Source organism: Lonchura striata, chromosome 3 (assembly GCF_050655825.1).
Source record: "Lonchura striata isolate lonStrDom1 chromosome 3, ASM5065582v1, whole genome shotgun sequence".
NCBI lineage: Eukaryota > Metazoa > Chordata > Aves > Passeriformes > Estrildidae > Lonchura > Lonchura striata.
The window spans coordinates 24,302,371-24,324,855 of NC_140705.1; the positions used below are offsets into that span (position 1 = coordinate 24,302,371).

A 22,485-nucleotide genomic window follows, 5' to 3' on the forward strand; every position below is an offset into this window, starting at 1 on the left:
AATACTGAAGAGAAGGTAAACAAAAAGGAGAACAGAGTGACTACAGTGATTACAGTTCTTCTTAAAACCTCCCAGGAATTTAATGTAAATAATTTTATTCCCTTTTTACATATGCCTACTTAAAGTTATATTTCAACTTATGTGTACCTAAGGCAAAGCTTTTTTGTTTGTGTAGTATAGCAATTTGCAAGCCATTAGACTTGGTTGTGCCTCCAGCATTGATTCCCAAATTATATCCTGTCCAATACTGATCAGACATTATCTAAGTAACATTTAATGTGTTCAACTGACATGTCTTTAGGCCAATATTACTTGTTATGGGCACTTGAAAATGTATAAGCTGCTCTCAAGTTACCTTTTTCAAATTATAATGACATAAATATGTTTAAATATAATTAAATATGTCTGAAATACACATATAATTATGTGGTATATAGAACTGGGTAAAACAGTCATCAAAGTAAATGCAAATTTCATTACTAATTCACAAGATTTTATTAAAGTAAGGGGTTACTATTATGGTTATCTTTAGAATGGGTAAATTTCAGTATTTTCTTCTTTTCAGGAATTACTATTTCCATAGTATTTATCTTTCAAAAGAAAGTTTTTAATATAATTAGTTAAAGCTTGAATAGCTGCTGGTAAAAAAATTACTTTCTTCAGTATGCTTGTTCAAAGTTCAATAAAATCAATTTGGAAAAGCACAAAAATTGATTTTCATCAAGAAGACAACTTCTAATTGGAATGCAGAAAACTTAAAAGACAGGACATTAGGTTGGCAAAAGTGATTAGCAATTAGAGATGCAGATTTGTGTATATCTGGCATTCAGTAATGCAATTTGGGTTGTTATTAATTCTTTTGTAGCTCTTTCTGGAAATAGACCTAAGTATCCACCTGTATTTTTGCTTTTAAATTTTTTACCTTTTAAAATTTTACAGTGCTTCTAGATAATATTTCTTTTATTTTTCTAATGAAGAGATAAGCTTTATGTTTAATATTTTCTAGACATGTTTTACATTTGCTAGCTCATGAACAAAAGAAATTCTTAAATGCTGTCTTTGTACATTTTAACTGAGTTGAATTTGTGTTCAAAGCTTGACAAAAATGCAAAGCAAAAACTCACCTAACAGTGAATGAAGTTTAAAGAACTTTGATAACTTGAGTTAAACCCTGGTTTTCCCACTCATCGGCTTTTAAGTGTAACTCTTGCTTCTGTGGTTTGATTTTTCATTTGGTAAAAGTTTCAAAGTACCAACACTGAAATATACACTGATTTAGTAAGCATGTATTATTTGGAAATGTGCTTTCATGTCATGGATATTTTCTCCTAATTTTTTAAATGTTCTGTTTGGAAAGAATAAAGTTCATTGGATTATAGTAGATATTATCCTTAAAACTCCTACAGCCTTTATCTACCAGAAATTTATATGTTTTAGGCAAATGTAGAAGTGCTCTGATAGATAATGAGGGTTTATGTCACTGATTGCAAACTCAGTCATATTTTACAGACTGAAATTTTAAATGAATTTGTAAGTTTGAACATCTCTACCGCTTCCTGAGGATGGGAAGTGAAGAAGGAGATGCTGGTCTCTTCCCCCTGGTATCCAGTGACAGGATGCATGGGAATGGTTCAGCCCACTGCAGGAGGTTTAGACTGGACATCAGGAAGCATTTCCTTATTGAGGGAGTTGTTAAACAGTGGAACAGGCTTCCTAGGGAAGTGATCAATGCCCCAAGCTCCTCAGTCCTTGAGAGGCATTTGGTAATGCCCTTGATAATTTGCTTTAACTTTTGGTCAGTCCTGAATTTGTCAGGCAGTCAGAGTAGATGATCACTGTACATCCTTTCCACCTGAAATAGTCCCGTCCCATCCCATCCCATCCCATCCCATCCCATCCCATCCCATCCCATCCCATCCCATCCTTTTCTATTTATTTAATCCTCCTGATTTTGGTGGAATTACGATGCACACAGTCTTTTCCATTTGCTTCATGAACAGCCTTTCCACCTACAGCTGACCTTTACAGAGCACATCTGTGATCTGCAGCCTGCCCTTGTGGCAGTTCTGGTGAAATGTGACATTCCTGTCTGTTCACAGGTCTTACATTCCATGATTTCCATATGTACAGAGTATATAATAATTGTGCAGATTTTTGGTTTTTACTGCCAATGCTAAATTATGGATTTTACTCCCACTGGAAAACTTAGGGTTGCTAGAAAAACTATTCCAAGGCTAGAAGCTACAGTAAATATTGTGATCATTCACAGTTATATTCCAAGCTGCTTTTATGTCTTGTGAAGTATTTTGTGTTCCATAGTTACATAAAGTAGATGCTTGTAGGTTGGTTTGCATTGAATATAAATTTTAGCTTTTCTATAAGTAAGAACCTTTTGTGTAACAATTTCTGTTAAATGTATCTTTTTTTCTACATCCCCATAAGAACTTTTTGAAAATTGTTATTAGTACAGTCTATAAGGTATAGTAACAACTTCCTTCAAATTTTCTCTTTCCATGATCATAAAAACCCACATGACAGTAGAGACAGAAAAATGAGAAGATGCTGACTTAGCTGAATCAGTTTCATCAGTAGTTTGGGAAAAAATTTCATATTTTTGAGATCCGGCGTGGAAAATTTCCCAAGTGCCATTTACTGAGTTTGCATGAATAAAGCATAAATCTTAACAGAATTCAAAATTAGCTTCTGCATTGAGTTTGTGCTACCTCTGAATGTTGTGTTAGCGTCCCTGAACTTAAAAATATGATAGATAAATTTTATTGGTGGTAAATCTGCAAGGGATTCTAGCACTAAGTGGTATCATTTGGTGGATGATCTCAGAGTAGGATATAGTATTTGTAGACTTGTTCAATTAAAATAAAAGTGATCTTGGCTCTTTTTAAGTGTTCTCTATGATTAGCTGAAATATTTGGAAATCATATAAACATGTATCAGCTGATGGAAAGAATTTTTTTTTAAATACAAAACCACTTTCCCTTGTTGAAGATATCTTCTGCCAGAACGTCTTTTTGGAAGTTTTGGCTATGGAAAAGTATAATTTCATTTTCTGAGGCCTAGGGAATCTCATCAATCTTGAAGACAAGACAGTAACTGGCCATTTTGGGTCCCTGGCAATAAATTTGGTCAGCATTTCATTCCCTGCAGAATTTATTAATGTGCAATAATTTAACTTTTCTCCTACTGTTCCTCTGAATTTTAGCTCCTTGAATGTTAAACATGGACTATAATAGACAAAGTAAAGTGTTTTTATTGTCTTTTTCAGAATATGAGAGTGCGGACAGTGAAAGGACAAGATTACTATTCTAAAACAGGAGCAAAATTCCATGGAAAAATGGAACAAAAATTTATTCTTGTTGACTGTAAGAAAGTCATGTATGGTTCTTACAGGTAAGATCAATCACTGAAGTGTCTGTAGCAAACCTGTCATCTCAGTACTGTTGGTATAGCAAATTTTGAGATTTTGTATTTGTGAAAATTCTTCTAGGGAATCACATGGGTAAATTTGATAATGTTTTCTGTAATTTAACAAGTTTTCATAGATACTTATTGCTAACTAGCCTAAGAGATCCTCTGTTCATTTTTCACAAATAAGAAATAAAGGATATAGGTTTTGCTACAGCTGAAGAAAAAAATCCTGATTTGTCTTTTGTTGTCTGAATTATTCTTGTTTAACATTCACTCCAGAGAAGTGAGTGACAAAGTTTTTTTCATAAGATAGTTCCTCCATGTAATAATCTTCTAAAGCTAACATTAGAGACTGCTTCTGTGGCTCTCTAGTATATGATGGTCAAATTAAAAATTGCCCATGTCTCTCTCTCTGTGTTTGGCTAAGTTTCTGTATTCTGTTTTCCTTTTATTTCCAGTGTATGTGAGCAAAACAGGCTGGAAGAGCCTTGCAGAGCTGGAAAAAACCTAAGTTAAAGCAGAGACAATCTTAACTCACACATTATTAAATATTTTCCTTCTTTTCATGCTACACGTTTCTCTTTTGCCCAAGTGAGTTAGTTTCTGCCAGCTTAGTGCCTGGGTGCCAGATCCACAGCCACTGTCTTTCATAGATTTCCACCACTGTAAGCTTTTGGAAATCTGACCTTTTATTTCCTCCAAGACTCAGCCAGCCCCAAATTCAGACTGACATGTATAAATGGTAGTGAGGTAAGTGATAAGTTCATAAATTACTGTGGGTAAGAGACTGCAGGGAGAGTCTGCATGCTTTGACATCTACGCACAGTGTCATAGTCTGTGAGAATGGGATAGGTTTTCTCATTCCAATTTGAAAAACAGCACTACTTGAACACCTTGCACCACAGGGGCTGGAATCATCAATTTCTGTAGAAATTAGGCCTTCTTGGTAAAAGAATCTAGTGATTTGTAACAGGAAAAACAAGTCTTTTAGAAATCTGTCACTGAGCTCAATTTAAAGTTTAGCGGTATTTTCAAATATTATATGTTAATTGTGAGAAGTAATGGGTAAAAAACTTATGCAGAATGATTTGATTTAATCTTGATACACTATAACTTCCTGAAAAATACAAAAACAGCAAAAAAAACCTTAATCAGTAAGCTATTTTTATGAACAAAGCTAACCTATTTTCTAATATCTAGAAGAAAAATGCAAATAAATAAATTCTTTATTTTTTTCCTTTTTTGAAATAGGATTTCAAAACAATTGTTTTCTTTGCTGTAACCTGTAAATTGTATGTTTTTCGCTCCATGATATTAGTCTTGTTGCAGCATCCTTAATGTACATGTTAATATATTTTATCTCATTTTGTAGCTGTAAATTAATTGCAGCTACTTACCTTTGAGCATGTGTTCAGCCTTTCACAGCAGAAAAGAGAAAAAGTATTATCAAAGTATTATCATTGCAATTAAAAGAAATTTTCATATCCAATGCAGTGTGCATATTAGAAAATGTAAACTTTTTTTCAAATTCTGAGATGCATCTTTTTGAAAATGCTTAGAATGAAGTACATTCCAAATTGCTGAAACACTCCTGCATGTTACTTCAAATGTATTTTTTTCACAACATAATCACACAGTAACATTATCTGACTGGAGAGATAATACAGTGGGTATAGGTTAGTTCTGCTATAGACTTTGTAGAAGTGATTTTTTTCCATTAGGTATTTGTACTTTACTGTTCTACATTTGTGAATCCTGTTTTAGAATACTTTTATGAGAGCAGTTATAAGGGTAGTTATAGACTCATTCCTGCTCCCACTGAAATAAGTGGAAAATCTCCATCTGAATTTAACTGGTGTTAGATTAGACCTCCTGAGTCCAAATTACATGAATCATGCCGTCAACTTATTTAGAAGGTACTTTTACAAACCCAAGGTTTGTGTAAAAGCTTTCTTCTCAAGAAAGATTGGTGCAATACTTTAGCTTAAAAGAACAGTATCTAATGGTCCTTTTTCTTCTTTCAGCTTTATGTGGTCATTTGAAAAAACCAACCTCAGCATGGTTCAGCTTATCACAGGACAGCTTGTTGAATCCTTTGATGAAGAGTTCAGGACACTGTATGCCCGTTCTTCCGTTCCCAGTTCGTTTGCCCCAGAATTAGTACGGGTAAACAGTCGCAAGACACTCTGGGATAATGATACATACCAACATTCAGTGTCTTCCTTGGCTTCAGTTTCTAGCCAAAGAAACCTTTTTGGTAGGCAAGACAATGTTCTCAAGATAGATCCTGTTTGGAAATCTCGTGGAAGATATGCAGTAAATGAAATAGATAAATATGGCTTGAGAAATCAAGCCTATAATAAGCAACCATTTAATCCAGCTTTTAATGTTCAAAATCCAATCCAGCAGTATCAACCTAGTGAAAAAAATGAGCACTGGAAGAGACATAGTTATGCTGGAGAGAAGCCAGAAAGGACACCTTACCTATTGCTCAACAGAGCTATTAACAGAGCAAACAATCTACCAAATACTTGGAAAATGCCATCTGATAGCCTTAGTATTGTGTCATCATTACGAGGAGGATATGCAAATAACTACAATATTCCCCAGCAAAGTTTTGCTGATCAGTTCTCACGACCAAAGGTAAATCTTGCGGAGAGAAATTCAATTGTACGGAGGTCTTTTAATGGGACAGATAATCATATCCGCCATCTGCAGCAGAGGATGCCAACCCTTGAGCACACCACCAAATCATTCCTACGTAACTGGCGAATAAAGTCCTATTTGAATGACCAGTCAGATTATCCAGTAGAGTCAAATGGGTCAGCCTTGGGTGACAGATATGATAGCTATGACACAGCTGAAAATATGAAAGCTCATGCGCTGTACTCTCATTCTCGCTTGCGATCGTCACTGGTGTTTCAGCCAACTTTACCTGAACAGCAGGAAGTAAGCAGCTGTGCAAGTTCTTCAAATTCAACTATAATTGGGTCAGAGGGAAGTGCAACACCCAAAGGGACATCTAACCATGCTCTGAGTGTAGAAGATGGAACAGATAATAATTTAGAGGAGCTTGGCACAAACTCTCCTCTTAAATCAGATGCACCAACAGGCCACAGAATTCAGATTGCAGACAACACAAAACCTAGTGTAAATTCAAATGCAGCTGGTGACTCATCAGTGTATTTGTACACAACACTGCGTACAGACAAACATGCAGATAATTTGAAGAACCTTCAAAATGAAAATATGCTCAAAAGGAGAAGTTTTCCTATGTTTAATTCCAAGTCCATATTGGATCCTGGTACCAACAAACATGCATCCAATTATGTTTACAGCACATTGACTAGGCACAGACTTAAGCAGCCAGTTAGTCCAAAACTTCCAGAAGAGATGCTGAAGAGTGCTAAAAGTTTGCATAGTGTGACCAACCACTCACCACAGGAGGAGAAGGACCTGAAAGGAGAGCTGAAGAACCCGACTGCTAGCAAGGCAATCTCCATGGCAGCTCTCACTGAAGCTAGCAGGGAGGAGTCTAGTAAGGATTGCACATCGAAGAAAGAAAGTAAGAATTCCCCAAGTTTTCTGAAGAAAGGATCCCAGAAACTGCGGTCACTTCTTAATCTCACACCAGACAAGAAGGAAAACTTGTCAAAAAACAAAGGTCCTGCCTTTTACAGAATGTGTAGTAGCTCTGATACATTGGTTTCTGAAGATGAGAATCAAAAACCAAAGATTTCTGAAAATAAGACAGATTCTTCCCCAAGGAGAAAAAGAAATTCATCATCAAATTCTCAAGGTAGTTTGAACAGAAGTAAAGAAGATGTCACCGGGAGTCCAACAAAGTCTCCGAAGTCTCCAAAGTCACCGAAATCTCCAAAACCTCCATCTGATGAGAGCAATAAAAAGTGTCCTCTCTTGTGCCCCCTTGAAAGTAAATTCATAGAAACTGCAGGAGATCCATCTACTCCAAGATTTAATACAGAACAGATTCAGTATCAAGATGCAAAGGAAATCTCCACAAATGCTACTTCTGAAAGTGCTCCTGTTTCTGCTCTCCAAAGAGCAAGTTCAATGACACCACAGCTGCCAAGCTCAAAGCACCAGGAGCAGCTGAGGTCTCGTTTGAGTGAAAGGCGTGTTTATAGTCGCTTTGAGCCATTCTGTAAGATGGAAAATGCCAGCCAACCTGCAGGAAATGCAGCCAACAGCAGTTCACATCTCTCAGATATCAAAAGCAAGGCGTTAGGGAATAATTATGGCAGGAGTAATCACATGGTCAGCTACAACTCAACTGCCTATCACCCTTTGCAGCCTAATGAAAACAAGCTGAGAGGATTTATGCAAAAGTTTGGGAACTTACTACACAAAAACAAGTAATGTTATAATTTTGTTGATCATATTGAAATACATCAAGACTGGCAAAGCTGGACATAATCTTAACTGGACAAAGACTCGTGGCTAACTTTTGTAGAATTACTTGGATTTTGTCTTGAGTCTAGGACATCGGAACGAATGTACATATTTTTAAAAATAATTATTCTAGAATTGTTATACTTAAATCTTCACAGAAATTCTCTGTCCAGAAGATGTCTCAAGGAAGTTGTTTATATATAGTGTTGATATTGTAAGATTAATTTTATACATTTTCCTTGTGAATAAAATACATTCTAGTGTATTTTAAGATTAATAAACATGGGGTAAAAAAGATGAGGGATGTTTTTAAACTTCAGATAATACTGTCTCCAAAGATTTGCCCTTCAAAACTAGGATAGCACTAGGAATAGTAAGTCATATTTTTTCAGCATTTATGTACACTTTGAAATTATAAACACAAATGTTAATGCATTGCATGTTACTTATTTTTAATTTTTGGAATCTTCTTTTAGGTTTCATCTTGTTAATAATTTACCTCCTAGCATCTATTGAACTGTTTGGGCAGTAGATGGATCTGTCTTACTTTATTGAATTTTCTGTGTAATATGTATTTTTCTGAAGTATTTGGCATACAGATTTGAAAATTACCTTAATCTGAGTTTTCACTGACTTGTTTACATGGTTAAAGTAGTGTGAATGTAGAATTAACATTAAAAAAACTATTTATAGAAAAGGTGCCTTGAACATAACCTACAATTAGTTTAAATTTCAATGAGTTAATTACATTTGTACAGCATGCCAGTATTCTGTAATGTCTTTGTTAAAAAAGCTTTTTTATTACATTTTTCTTTTTGGTGTTTAAAAAGAAAATTTCTGTGGACCTCCATTTCTCAGGTAAGTTTTTGTTTCACATGCAGCAGTGTGTTTTAAGTGTTGCCAGATATTTTTGCAACTGTGGCCTTAAAGTGTAGCCAGGTATTTTGTTGCTTTAATGGCCTTATGTCAGGATGACTATTACAAGCTTGCAAGGAATTAGGCAGCTAAAAGTGAGATTTGTAAAAATCACCACATCAAACGATAAGGCACCTTTCCTAAGACAAAGAAAGTATCAGTGAAGGGTGGTAGTAGAAAGTGTTAAACTTCAGTGAAGGGATTGAGACACCTAACTGCAGTCTATAAGGGACATGTTTGGTTTATCTGAGCCTCTGTATCATAAAAAATTTCTCAATAATAGGTGACTACAGGTTAGTGCTTACAAAAACAGAGGTGTGGTGATGTGTTTGGGCAGCAGTATGGCATCCACTTTTCATCTGCAATGTGCAGCCAGAACATTCAACTGGCTCACCCTGTCCTGGGTGTGAAATTCGTGTCTTAGAAGGACTTCATAACCATTTAGCTGTAAGATATTCTGTGACAGTTTTGTTTGAAAATTCAGATTTTTTTGAAATTTTACTGCTGAAAGCTTAGAATTCTTACACAGATCTTTGTGTTTCAGGAGAGAGTTTTAGGAGAAAACTTCAGTCTTAGATCTGAAAGGCCCCACAGTGTTCTATGGAGGAGTCCACCATGAAGGTCTTGGCATCATTCTTTAGAAAAAAATACTAAAAAGGCAAAAATGCACCAATTGAAGTAAATTTGTCTTATCTGCCTGTGACCCTGGGAATAGATTTTAAATGGAAATCTACTTCTTACTGATAACCTGTTCGGGTTCCCATGAAGTCACCACAGTTACTGTCAGTGACTTCAATGAAGCAGTGTCAGCTTTTTATTCAAGCTCTTAGGCTCCTTTATTAGGGCTCATGCATCATAGCAGTAACTGTTTCATTGTGGCAATGCTAATTATATATATGACTGACAAAGACTTGCATCTTAATCCTCTGCTGAAAGTTTAGATCTCTCCATTGCTTGTGATCACAAAAGATTTTATAAATTTCTTGGTGATCACTTTGTTCATTCCTTGATGAAATGCCATAGTTAGTATTTTTCCCAAATAAACATTTATGTTTAAATATTCTGTTCCAACAGAGGCAACATGTTCAGACCCAGGATAAGGAGTGTCTTAGTTCTCAAGGTGTGTTTTCAACATAGGTACAATGTACTTCCACAGCTACACAGACAACAGCATTACCAACTGTACTTTTTAAAGCACTTAATTTTTAGCCAGTTGGAAATTTGTCCAGGATAGTACCTGAACTGAAGTGCAGTTGGTGCTAAAAATGATTGGGGTAGTTTTAGGAAGATCTTTACTTTTCCTTTGTACTCTAGTGACATATGCTTGTAGGCAGAACTATATTTGGGAAGGAAACGAGAGAAGGAGAACAAGGGTCTTGGGGCAAGTGTAGAAGAGCAATTGCTTTCCATATTGTAATAAGCCTTGGGAAATCTACACTCATGAAATTTAGAAATAATTACTGTATTTCTCAAAGTAGATTGCTAATGAAAGAGTCCTTATAAGGCAGATATTTTAATTAACCAAATCACCTGTGTTTGTAGGTATATACTGCTGTTTTTCACCTGCACAGAAGATTAAGATCCTTCAGTGGAGCCTGCTCATAGACTTGATCGTGCAAAAAAAAAAAAAAAAAAAAATCTCTGTAGAAATAGCATTTTTTTTTAATTTTCAACTCTTTTCTCAGAGTTCTCACATAGGAATGGTCTGTGCTAAGGCTTGATCCAAGGTTTATTAAAATGAATTCCATGGACCTCAGGGGAAGTAGGATCAGACTCTTAATGTACTGACATCACTATTTTTGGAATGTAACAAGACCCAGTGCTGCTTCGGGAGGATAAGGCTCTGCTTGACACTATGGGAAGAGCAGCTTAATGCCCTGCCTGAAGCTACAGCTTTGAAGGTTGGGAAGCACATTGTCCACAGGTGCTGCAAGGACCAAGTGTTCATTTGTTCTCTCCAGAACCTGTGGTAGTGGGAAAATGCTCACCCAGTACTGTCTAATGTACTCATATCATATGATGTGATTGCCTCATGTCTCCATGGGAGCCCAATTGTCCATAAAATAAAAAGGAAAATATAGGGGACAAAAAAATCCTTATATCAGCAGAGAAAAAGGATGTGCAGTTTTCTGGAGGGAAAAGTTGGAATTCGTATTTTTGAACTTCTTTTTTCCCAAAGCTTTTGTTAGTGTATCTACCTTTCCAAAGAGATGCAGTTCACTCAGTGTCCTAAATGTGCATTGCATGTTACAGGTTTTACAATGTGCACACACCCAATGCACTCCCTGTTTTGTAAGGCTGTGAAGTAATAGCTGTTGCCATGCATGACAGTCGTTTGGCCACATGGCTTGGGAATTGTGAAATCCATAAGAAATGTCACATCATTCCTGCATTAAATAAAGCTCCATTAGCACTGTCACGCATCTCTGTGAAAGCTGTTCAGAGTTAAGCAGTCCTGAGGTGCTGAGCTCCTTCAGGAGCACTGTTGGGAGCAGAGGGCAGTGCACCTGGAAGATGCAGGCTCCTCATACAGAGCTTGTTCAATTTGTGTCATAAATAAACTACCCCTACATACAGTCATTATATACAGTGAATAAATTGCTTCATTTCTTCAGCCCTGTAATAAACAGCTTTTGCTACCTCCCAGACGGCAAAATTGTTGATTATTCTCTTATTAATGACCTTGCAGTGCCCTCTTTATTAATGCTAACAAACACAAACTAGATGTGAAGAAAGATTATAAATCGAGAAAAAGTGAGTTGCCAGCTGTCTAATAAATGAGGATAGTAGTATTTGTTGCAAACCTTGAGAAAAACAAGAAGCTTATCAGGCACTAGATGTTTTTGCAGAGGTGAAAAATTACTATTCAAAGACAACAACTATTTGATAATTTTTCAGCTTTCTGAAATGTATTAAAACGTGGTTTATAAGACATCATAAAAGATACCAAAATGTGTTGCAGGACAGTGTAAAAATAAAATTCAAATTTAGTTTACTAAGCTGTATGATAAATACATTTTTTTTTTTCATTTGTAGAATTATGTGGGGTAAGCTGTGCAATCAACAAGTAACTTTGCAACTCTGTAATGCAGAGAGATCAGTAGGGTTACCATGGTACTTAGTGTAATTTATTCCCCATATCAATTTTGTATTGCACAGTACAGTATTTTGGGGTATTTTAGTTTGTTTTCATTTAAGTCAGGAGAGTTAGAGCAACATAAAGCTGCAGTAGTTCATGAGTAATTGAAGCATGTTCCTCCAATTTTGCTTTCACTTGCACAAGTATGTATTCCATTAGCACCCCAGTGACAAGAGAAGAGACTGCAATGCTCAAGACTGTCTTGCCATTTCATCCCTTATTTCAGAGAGGTGCTTACAGATAGATGTCTGGGTACCTCTATACAGGGTCTGAAATCTTTCATAATTTTCAGCTCTAAGAGTTACAGTTAGGTCTACAATTTTCACATTTCACATGATGCTAAACATGTTGCATGTTCTGAGAATGCTGTTCTGTACTTGTAAACAGGATGGAAGAAAATATTTGCTCTTGAAGAGCTCAGAACAGGGTTCCTTTGCTGTTAAGCAAAGCTGGTAGTTCTGAGTTTGCTTTTGTGATGTTGACTAATTAAGTCATAAAACTTGTGCTGCAGACCCTCTGCCAGCTCTCTTGCCCTTCTCTGGACACACTCCAGCACCTCAATGTCCTTCCTGTAGTGGGAGGCCTAGAAATGAGCACAGTGCTCAAAGTGTGGCCACACCAGTGCCAAGCACAGGGGGACAGTCACTGTTCTGGTCTTGCTGGGCCGCACGTTGCTGATCCAATATCCCTGTCCAGATCCCTCTGCAGCACATCAACATTCCCAGTTAACTTGGTGTCATCTACAAACTGACTGAGGGTCCAAGTGATCTCCTCATGCTGATCATCAGTAAAGGTACTAAGCAGGACTGGCCCCAATATTGAGCCCTTGGGAACACCATTTTGCTGGCTGCCAATGGGAATTGATTCCATTCACTGACAGACAGTTTTGTACCTAGCGAATAGTGCACCCACCCAAGCCATGAGCATCCAGTTTCTCCAGAAGAATACTGTGGGAAATGGTGACCCTGGCACCCAGATCAGAGTGGACAGGTCTGTAGTTTCCTGCATCCTCTTCTGGTCCTTGTAGATTGACATCACATTTGGCAACTTTCTGTCACCCGGGATCTTCCCAGTAAAGCAGGACAGCTGGTAAATGAATGGGGATCAGTGAGCACTTTTGCCGGCTCCCTCAGTACCCATGAGTAGATGCAATCCAGCCCTATAGTTGTTTTTGTTTAAGGGGTGTATCAGGTATCTCACCGTATGGGGGTTTCATTTTCTTCATCCCTGTCTTCCAACTCGGGGCTGGCACCCAGAGAACAACTGCTCTTACTAGTAAAGGCAAAGAAGACATTAAATACCTCAGTGTTTTCTTCATCCTTTGTGACGATGTTTCCCCCCACATCCAAGAAAGGATGGAGAGTCTCCTCAACATTCCCATTGCTGATGTGTTTATAGAAGGCTTTTTCATTTTCTTTTCTGGCAGTGGCCAGGTTAAATTCCAGATGGGCTTTGGTCTTTCTAATTTTCTCCCTGCAAAGCCTCACAATATCCTTGTGGTTGTCCTGAGTTGCCCGTCCTTTCTTCCAAAAGACATAAATAATTTTTTTTCATAAATAACTTTGATTTTTTCAAATATCTTTGTGTATTTCTGGAGAAGAATCTGGTTTGCTAAAAATTACTTGGCATCCCTTCAGAAGAAGCTTCTGTGATGACTATGCATCTTTCTTTCACCATATGTGTTAAAATATCTAAAAATTCAATGGTTAAGTGCAAAAGATAGTTGGAGGGAAAACCAGTAATTTCTTGCGCCATGATATGTGCTTATTTTGATAGTGTTGCTTCCATATGTAAATACAGCTGGGAGAAAAATTTCTTATTTTCTTTCCAGAACACAGAGAATTTATGTCAGTTGAAGTAGAAATATTTGAAAGACTTAGCACCAGTGACAATATTTTATTGTGTTTGAGAAATGAATGCAACTAATTAATTAGCATTCAAACACTGGATTCCTACATGTCTATTGTATGTCTGTTCTTTTCTTATTTAGCAAAATTCAGACTGGTCATATACAGCTTCCCAAGCTCTTGAATGTTACTCTGAAGAACTATTCCAATGAGGCATGAAAAACATGCTTAGATTTTTAAATTAGGCCATCCCAGGATAAAGCATACCATACATACATGTTTTGTTAGATTTTAGTATTAAAACTTTCAGTGCAATCCTAGCTGTGGGTAATTGTTGACTATGTATTTGTATTGTTTTGTTTGAGTCATGTCTGATTTTGACCCATGGCATCACCACATTAAGACATCATGTTTGATATGTTTCTTTCAAATGTCACAAGTGCTGGTGTGAAAATATTCTGATTTCAAAGTTTTGATCAATCTTCTTTAAAGTAGACTATATGGATCTGTGATGTTCCATAAAATTGCAGAAGAGGATGTGAATTTGAATTACTAAAAAGACAAGGAGACAAAACTAAAAAGCATTTTCAGGTATCTTCAGACACAGCAAAGGAAACAAGTAAAATCAGAAGATGAAATCACAAATGAATATTCATATGTTTTACCTACTGAACATTTTACCAGTTGAAAATGAAAGCTAGTGCACCAACATGGCAGGAAACATAATAATCAGTTACTCTTTGATTAAAAAAAGCTGAGACACTATCTAGATGATGCAAAGAAGCATGAGGGATACTACAAATACACAAGACCCAGAATGGATTTTCCTGTGTAATTTTGCAGGGTGGGGGGTGTGGGAAAGGAATTTCCTTCAAGTTGGTTGCAAAACTGACAGATTTAAAATGCTGTGCTGGTTTCATTTAAAACTACTTGATATGTAAATCCTTTTTTCCAAAGATGTCATTCTTGGGTTACATAGCAGCTATGTTATGGGTATACCGTGGATGTACAAATACAAACCAAAATATGCCTTGAAATAATTTATTACCTTTATTTTTTACCAAATAAAATGTTTCTTTTAAAGCTCAGCTAATTTCTGTGTTTGTTTTTTCACTGGCTCATGCTGTTATTAGCAATTCTCATTTCAAAATTTTAAACATTAAAAAAAATGCTGACATCAGAAATGTTGAATGAAATGTTAAAAAATCGAGGTCTCAAAGCTGTTTTGTGCTAGCATGGCTGTTGGCAGAACTGTTGCACCTTCTATGGGACAAGAGCTCACACACACCACAGAGAAAGGACCAAAGCAAACCACTAAAATAAAATAACTGGAATAAAATATTGGTATAATACAATGAAAGTAAGTGGGATCAAAAAGGTATGGGGGTAAGGTCCACAGTGTTAGTATCCCATGTTTGCTTTCAGAGCCATGTATCACTTCCTTGCTGTAGTATTTTGGGTTTCTTTGCCTTCCTGTTAGTTCTGCCTTGCTAGTAATGTCAGGTTCGATAGTGTTTTCTTTTTCCTCCTGTCTCCGCCTTAATTTCCTCTCCCCTATTTAAAAGAAACATCCTTCAGGAAATCTGTTTGCCTATCCTTTGCATTGTACTTGATACTGAAAAAATAATTCCCATCACATGGTTTGTGAGAATTAACTTCTGACAACTCCATGCATGAGTTGTACCAAGGGGTGGCTCATGAGAAATTGATATTGAATCCTGAATATTTGCTTAGTGCCTGTGAAAAAGCAGTAGAAAACATAATAGCCTTTCTGAACAGCTTATGGTTTATATTTAGACTTAATGGAGGAAGGAAATTAAGAGAAGGAGGACGTTTGTGCTTTTTCAGTTAGAAAAGGTTATATTTAATATTGATTTACCACATATGGAGACTGATGGTTGGGGTTATGGCGTGGTGTCTGCAGGCACCCATGCACATACCTGTATGCATAATACTGTGCCTCCTACCTGTGCAGGAACTTCTACTTATATTGTAATTTAAGTAAAACTCATCATGGTTCATTGAGTTCAAGTCTTTTCCAGTTCCCACACACAGAAGGCATTATAATAATTACTGCCTTGTCTCCTTCGCTTTGTGTTTTCCTTACTTAGGACAAATGTAAACTTACCCTGCTAGCAACTCTGTGTGCATCATTCTGAAATGTATGATCACTAAGTAAATATATAAAAGCCAAAACTCTTTTTGGGACATATCAATTGGATTGAGAAGGAAGGTATGCATATATCCTAATGAGGACAAGACCAATGAATGTATGAGTAGGGGATTTCTGGCAGGTAAGTACTTGCATGCCAGGCATGCCAGTTATTTACTGAAAGTTGAAATGTAAGAAAACTTTTTTTGCAAAACTGTTTTGAAAACAATAATATTTAGAGTTTTTGCAGAATTATTTTATTATCCAAGAATTCCTCATAGCTGAGTAAGAGCTGTCATCCCCTTCTGACATGTGGGAATCCCAAGGCTTCATTGCTCCTGCATGCCAGAGTAGCTGTGGGTACAGACATGGATGTCTCCTCGTTATACTTCCATTTGGTTCCACTGCCTTGAATTTACCAATAATATGGTGACTTGGAGAGTCCATTTCCAGGTGTGCAAATTGGGTCTTGTTTAGCGCAAGCACATTCCAAACTAAAATCTTGCTAAAGTCTGTATCCATAGGTTGGACTCAGTTGATCTCAGAGGCCTTTTCCAGCCTAACTGATTCTGTAATTCTATTAAGTGCCTGTACAATTCCAGATCTTTGTATAAACTAAATGGTCTTTCCCTTTGTATCTCAAAAACTACAATCTTTCACACTACATTTGTGATACCCAGCTATTTTTATCTTGAAGTAATGACTAATATTACTTGGGGAAATATTGCGATAGGTATCAGTGAGTAGACAACCCTTAAGCAAAGAAAAAAAAATATTAACCATTACTCTGTATGCAGTGGCCAGTTTCAAATGAGTCAGCCACGGTCTTCACAATTGTTCTGTTCAACTTGCTCATCAAAACAAAGATATCTTAGTGCTTTCTAAGGTGGGATAGGTAGTCAGCTCTTAAGTCTGTTCAAGTCTGTTTATATCTACACCAGAGTGATTCAGAGGACTCAGGCTGTAAGTGGATAAATCAATAGGGCAGACAGGCCTTGAAGTCAGGATGTTCTCAGAAACTCCTGATGATTGCTTTCCTAACCAAAAACATTACAGCAATCAATGCAGGCCATAGGGAAGCAGGTGGTTGCCATATATTTATTCTCACAGCCAGAGAAGTGCCATAAAGATGTCATGCATGCCTTGAGATACATATCCTCTGTTCTTCCTTCTCTGATCAGAGCAACGGTTTGGGGAAAACCAAAAAAACTGGAGGAAAAAGTATCTGGGAAGATCAGACGCCTGTTTGGCAGCAGATTTTTTCTTATGCTATGTAAAAAGCTTTTAGGAGAACAGCATCTGTCACTGGTTACATGACGAGTAACTGGCTGGGTTTTAGTTACTTCATTGACACCCATCTCAGGCTCATACAGTCCCTGCACTGCAAATTCTTAGTGGTGGGAGAAATATTCTGGAGCAATGTCATCATATACAGCCTCCCTTCAGCCAGGTAACTGCCACTGCCCAAGAGATTGTGCCATTGTCCAAGAGATTGTGTCATCGTCCTTTGATGCTTCAAATGTTTGGGCAGAGATAGGGTCACAAATCATGGATCTAGAATAGCATTCTTCTCATTTGCTGGGAAGACACCAGCTGTGAAAGGGAAACTTTTTTTGCTCTGCAGATTTCAAGAACAGATGTTCCACAAATTAGCTTTTTTTTTAACTGAATTTCTTTTTTTTTTTTTTCCATACACATTGTGCAGCCTTCAAGCAATAGAACTTCTCAAACAATGAAGTGTTGAACTTTAGGAGATTATAAGCAGAATGAAGGCTTTGCCTGAAGCAGTTTTGTCCTTTTTTTTCCCCCACCCACACCACAAATGTGGCCAGAGGGAAAAAAAGCCATGAAAATAAGAGTAAACCAGAAGGCACCTTTGTATCTTATATTTGCTCACACTTTTTTCCTATCAGGGCTTCTGGTTAGTTAGCTATTGGTTTTATATGTCTGCTGCAAACCTGTGGGCTCAAGTTGTTTCTCTTATACTGCTCCTCAAACCCACATTTCACAGACTTGTGTTTAGCCCTGCTTTCATCTCATCATGTCACTTCTTTCACCTCTCTGAGAAAATACTCCTGAGGAGTATTGTTACAGAGCTAATATTTTAAGGGTTGTCTATATATCCATGCATACATTCTCACATGAGTTTATTTTCCAGCTTGATCAGCTCTAAAGACAAGTATATTCAACAATGGTCTATAATTCAAAAGAGATTACTTTCTCAGTAGATAAAAATTTACAGTCTATAATCTTTAGACTAATAGGGAATATTTTATTCAGTCAACAAGCCAGTTACTTGTTTGGATTATTTTTCAGATCAATTATTTATAAAAATGTTAATCTCATTACATTGAGAAATTAATAATGAATGAAGTTGATAGTTGACAGTTTAAATTCAAACAACTTCTATTTCACCTGCAGCTCCTTAAGCAAGAAGTATCGTATATTTCTCTTTTTTTGTAAAAAAAATCCTTTTAATTTTTCATTTCCCATGATCAAAAGTATTTTATTATTTAATAGATCTTATTTCTTTGGATTTTAAATAATTCACTCCATTATCATGACTACCTTGGGTTCCGAAATTATTAAAACACAACAGACACGACTTCGCAATTTTTAGGTACTTGAAGTTTCAAGAAGTATACCATTAAGCATATTTTAGCATCTTCCTTCACAAATAATGGAATGCTTTCTTCTCTTATTGAGAAACAAGAGCTATTATGCTCTTGAAATATTTAGAAATACTTTTAATGTGAGAGGAAATGTGGGTCGATGCATTTATATCATAATAATTGTATGCACATCTGTGCATCTCTTAATTAAATGCAAAAAAGAATCATAGGGCAGAAAGAGATATTAATCCATCCACTTGCTTAAGGCAACCAAAATGTACATTGGCATATTTTAAATCCCTGCCAGCAGGAAGCCAAATCAGCAGTGCTTCAAAGTGACAGACAAACTAAGGTGGCAAGTAAAAATCTCATAAAGCCCAGGCTAGCATTTCACTTGGAGCCTTTAGTCTTCCACACAAATCTCAGATAATTACAAAAACTGAATCCCACTGCTATTTTCATGAGCAGAGAGCAGAGTTTGCCCACACTGAGCAGAGGTGGGGCAGAGCCTGTGGCAGCAGGGTGCTCAGCACACAGTGCAGGGGATACCTCACCTGGCATTCTTAGTATTTCCCAGCAACTGCATGGACTCCTATGCAAATGCTCTGTATGTATCCCCTAGCCTATGAAGCATATGAAGCTCAAACCTAGACGCAGAAGATCTGTATCCTGTTCTGACTCATGTACTGTCAGATTAAGCAGTTAGAAAATTCAGTCCCAAAACCTTTTCTCTTGATGCTGATGAGTGACCACACCAGGCTTCAGCGAGATTGCTATTACTGGCAGGGAGGCTGAGAAACTGAAACAATCTTCCTGAATATCACAAAAAGGGAGAAAGCAAGAAAATCTCTCCCATCAATAGTTTTAATATTTTTTCCTATGTGAAAGCAGACCACTGTGGCAGGGAGAAATGCTGAGAAGGCCAAAGCAGGAACCAGTGGTGTGATTTGTCACTTCTCCACTGAAAAGCACACAAGGTCACACAAAACCATATGAAGCAGGAATCTGACCTTGTTAGTAGAGTGAGTTACTAGCTATTCCTGTAAGCACTTATGAGACATCTCAAGCAGGTCTAGTCTGTGGTGTTCATTATCTGATGAAAACTTCACAGATCAAAACCACACAATCATTGTAAAGCACCTGGTCTTCAGTTTTCCCTCATTTCCTGACAGATATTTTCTTTTTCTCTCCTCATACTGTTACCCATGCATTCATGTGTCCAGCGCAGCATCAGCATCAATGCATAATGATGCTCCAGAGAAATATGCAAGCTAGGATCAATTTTGAAAGTATAATGAGACTGCTAACGTATCTGAAGTGCCATAGTTCACAGCCTGGTCAGATATTTCTGTTCTTTAGCACTGACAAAAGTATACACATGGCTATGGAAGAGATGACAAAAGTGGCATTTAAACCACCCCCAGTTTTTGAGGTTCAGTGTCAATGTACCAGTGTGATAGTAGTCTGCACATGATAAGTGATTATATCTCATGATATTTTCATATATATTATATTTATAGTATTAAATAAATAATCAGTCAATACTTAATACTGATTTGTTTGATCTGACAAGGTAGTCAAATGACCCAGAATAAAGTGCATATTAACAAACAACTCTGGTTTTGCAGATGTTTCTTTACTGACCTTCAAGTAAGAACAGAGTGTTCTTTGAGTTTTACTTTAGCTAGTAATCAATTACAGGAAATGACACCTAGGAAACATGCAATTAAATTGCTTTCAGTATGGTGATGATGCTTGCATGAAAGGATCATCACCAGAAAAATGCGTACAGAAAACAGCAACCTGATGACAGAGTTTCTCAAACACCTTTTTTGTTGTTTTTTTTTGTTTTTTTTTTTTCGGTTTGGATTTTCTTTTTATGTACATGATGCATATTCCCTGTATAGATGAAAAACTGCAAACCAATGATAAAGTGAAAGTAGCATGAATGAATGCGTTCTGCTTGCTGTAAAACAGTATTCATTACTTCCAGCTAATACTAGAGCCCACAGCTTCTACATCTAAATAACACTGAGGTAATTTCCATGCTGATTTACACCTGAGAGAGGGCAGTCCCAAGTCCTGATTTTCAGGATGGGCAATGTTTTTAAATTAAGTACTGGACTAGCATGTGGGAGATTAAGATTCAGCAGCACTTAAACAGGTTTCTTATGTAGCCAACTAGGATTCAATTTCTAAACGCATCATGCAACCCCATTTTTCTATAATTTGTTTGTCCTCTAAGCTAAAATAAAGAAGCAGAGACAGATACAAGGACCAAAAGGAAGGATTTCTTCTTCTGTTGACCCAATTTCTCAATCAACAGACACCTCATCTCTTGACCTTGCCTGCTTTACTACCTGATTGCTCATCTTCATCAGTGATGCTCCTGCAGGGGTAGTCCAGGGGAGATGCAGGCTCTTCTTCAGCTCCATGAAGACTTCTTTTATCAACCTGGGACTCAAAAAGACCAGGGATAGATGGAACAACCTGGTATCTTAAATGCAAAAAAAAAAAAAAAAAAAAAAAAAGGAGGAAAGCTTAACTGAGAAATTTAAAGGCAGAGACATGGGAAAGGTGAGATGACTGTCTCTGTGCCAGAAAGATCTGGGCCCATGAGGGTTGACCAAAGCAGAATTTGAGTGATCAAAAATTATAATACAGACAGTTAATGGGTTTGCAGTGACTTTCTAGTCTGGAAGAAACCAGGCTGGCTTTTGAGGATTACTAATTTGGATCAATGTGAGTAAATTGGGTGTTATGCTGGAGGTACTTTAGCTGGGGTAGTTTCTGGTCCATTTTTTCTCTTCCTTGTACATAGTAACTACACTGTAAAAGGAAATTAAACAAAACCAAAAGCAAAACAAAATACAAAAATAACCCCACCCAAACAAAGAGACCCAAAAAACCCCTAAAAAACCAAACAGTCTTCCATTTACCTGTTTGCATCATATCAGGGAGTACAATACATCTCCTGGCTGTTGCAATCTCATATCTTTTCTGTCTAGACAGTAAAAAATCCTAAATTGTCTCTTAATGTATTCCTTTTTAAAATTTTCTGAGTTATTATAACCTTCAGGACAGAGTGATGAAGAATTTTCTCCTGTTTCTTCACTAGGTGAAACTGCTTCTATAACTTACAGCTAGGTTTATTTGAATAGGTTGAGTGCAACTTTACAGATTTGTGAAAAAAGATGGAAACAACTCTGCTGTGTAAATATGTTTAACATTGATCATTGCAATCTGCAGCACTTGCAGCAGTATAACTCTGAATAAATATCTGTGGATTTCTGGAATTTTTACTCAGAAGGCATGCACATGGCTTGTTCTGCAATAATTGTATTTGTTTCAATGGTGCTCTTAAACTATAATGCTTCATTTTGGTTTAAGAAATCTACTGTGGCAACAAAACAATAATTCTAAGTTTGTTGCTTCTTAAGGTAACCTTACTTAACAATTGTAGAATTCATCCCACTCTGTTGATTGTTTTTTTCTCACTATTTTCTGCCAAGATGGAAAAATGAGTTGACAAATGCTAGCCATCTATGTATCTGCTTCTCATGGCACTGAGAGCAAAGCCAGTGTGCTATAGGGAGAAGGAAGGCTGCTGGGGATTCCCATGGAACTAAGAAGGCTGTCGGGGGCTACTGGACCAACCACTCAGAAAGAAGGGATAGAAGATGTAAACTTTATCCCCAAGTCGCTGTCAGTAGCTCCCAATGTTTTAAGGAGGATTTTGTTCCTCATTATTGCTCCTCAATTTAATTTTGCCCCTTCAGATTGAGCTATTTTTTGACTTAAAAATACTTACAAAAACTTTTCCAAAGCAGCTTGATCACTGTATTCAATCATTCTGGAAGTGGAAATTCCAGACCTACCAGTTCAAAAAGGAATGTTTACTTTCCAAGAAGACAGCATGTACAAAAGGGTAAGCATAAACAACAGTCAAAAATGATTGACTGGAATTACTTTTAAATATCTGTC

At 36.8% G+C, this 22,485-nt stretch overlaps 1 protein-coding gene across 3 annotated transcripts in view; it reads left to right on the forward strand.

The window, feature by feature from the left end:
* Window positions 1-14,825, forward strand: part of SACK1B (scaffolding CK1 anchoring protein B) — a 56,144-nt gene extending 41,319 nt beyond the window's left edge. For 2 of the 3 annotated variants that reach the window (XM_085574661.1, XM_021551222.3), the window contains 2 exons: window positions 3,281-3,405; window positions 5,448-14,825. In XM_085574661.1, coding sequence (XP_085430787.1) covers window positions 3,281-3,405; window positions 5,448-7,803 — 2,481 coding nt within the window. In that variant the 3' untranslated portion in view covers window positions 7,804-14,825. The remainder of the gene's footprint in view (window positions 1-3,280; window positions 3,406-5,447) is intronic. The other variant, XR_014953610.1, reaches the window with a different exon arrangement.
* The last annotated feature ends 7,660 nt before the right edge of the window (window positions 14,826-22,485 follow it).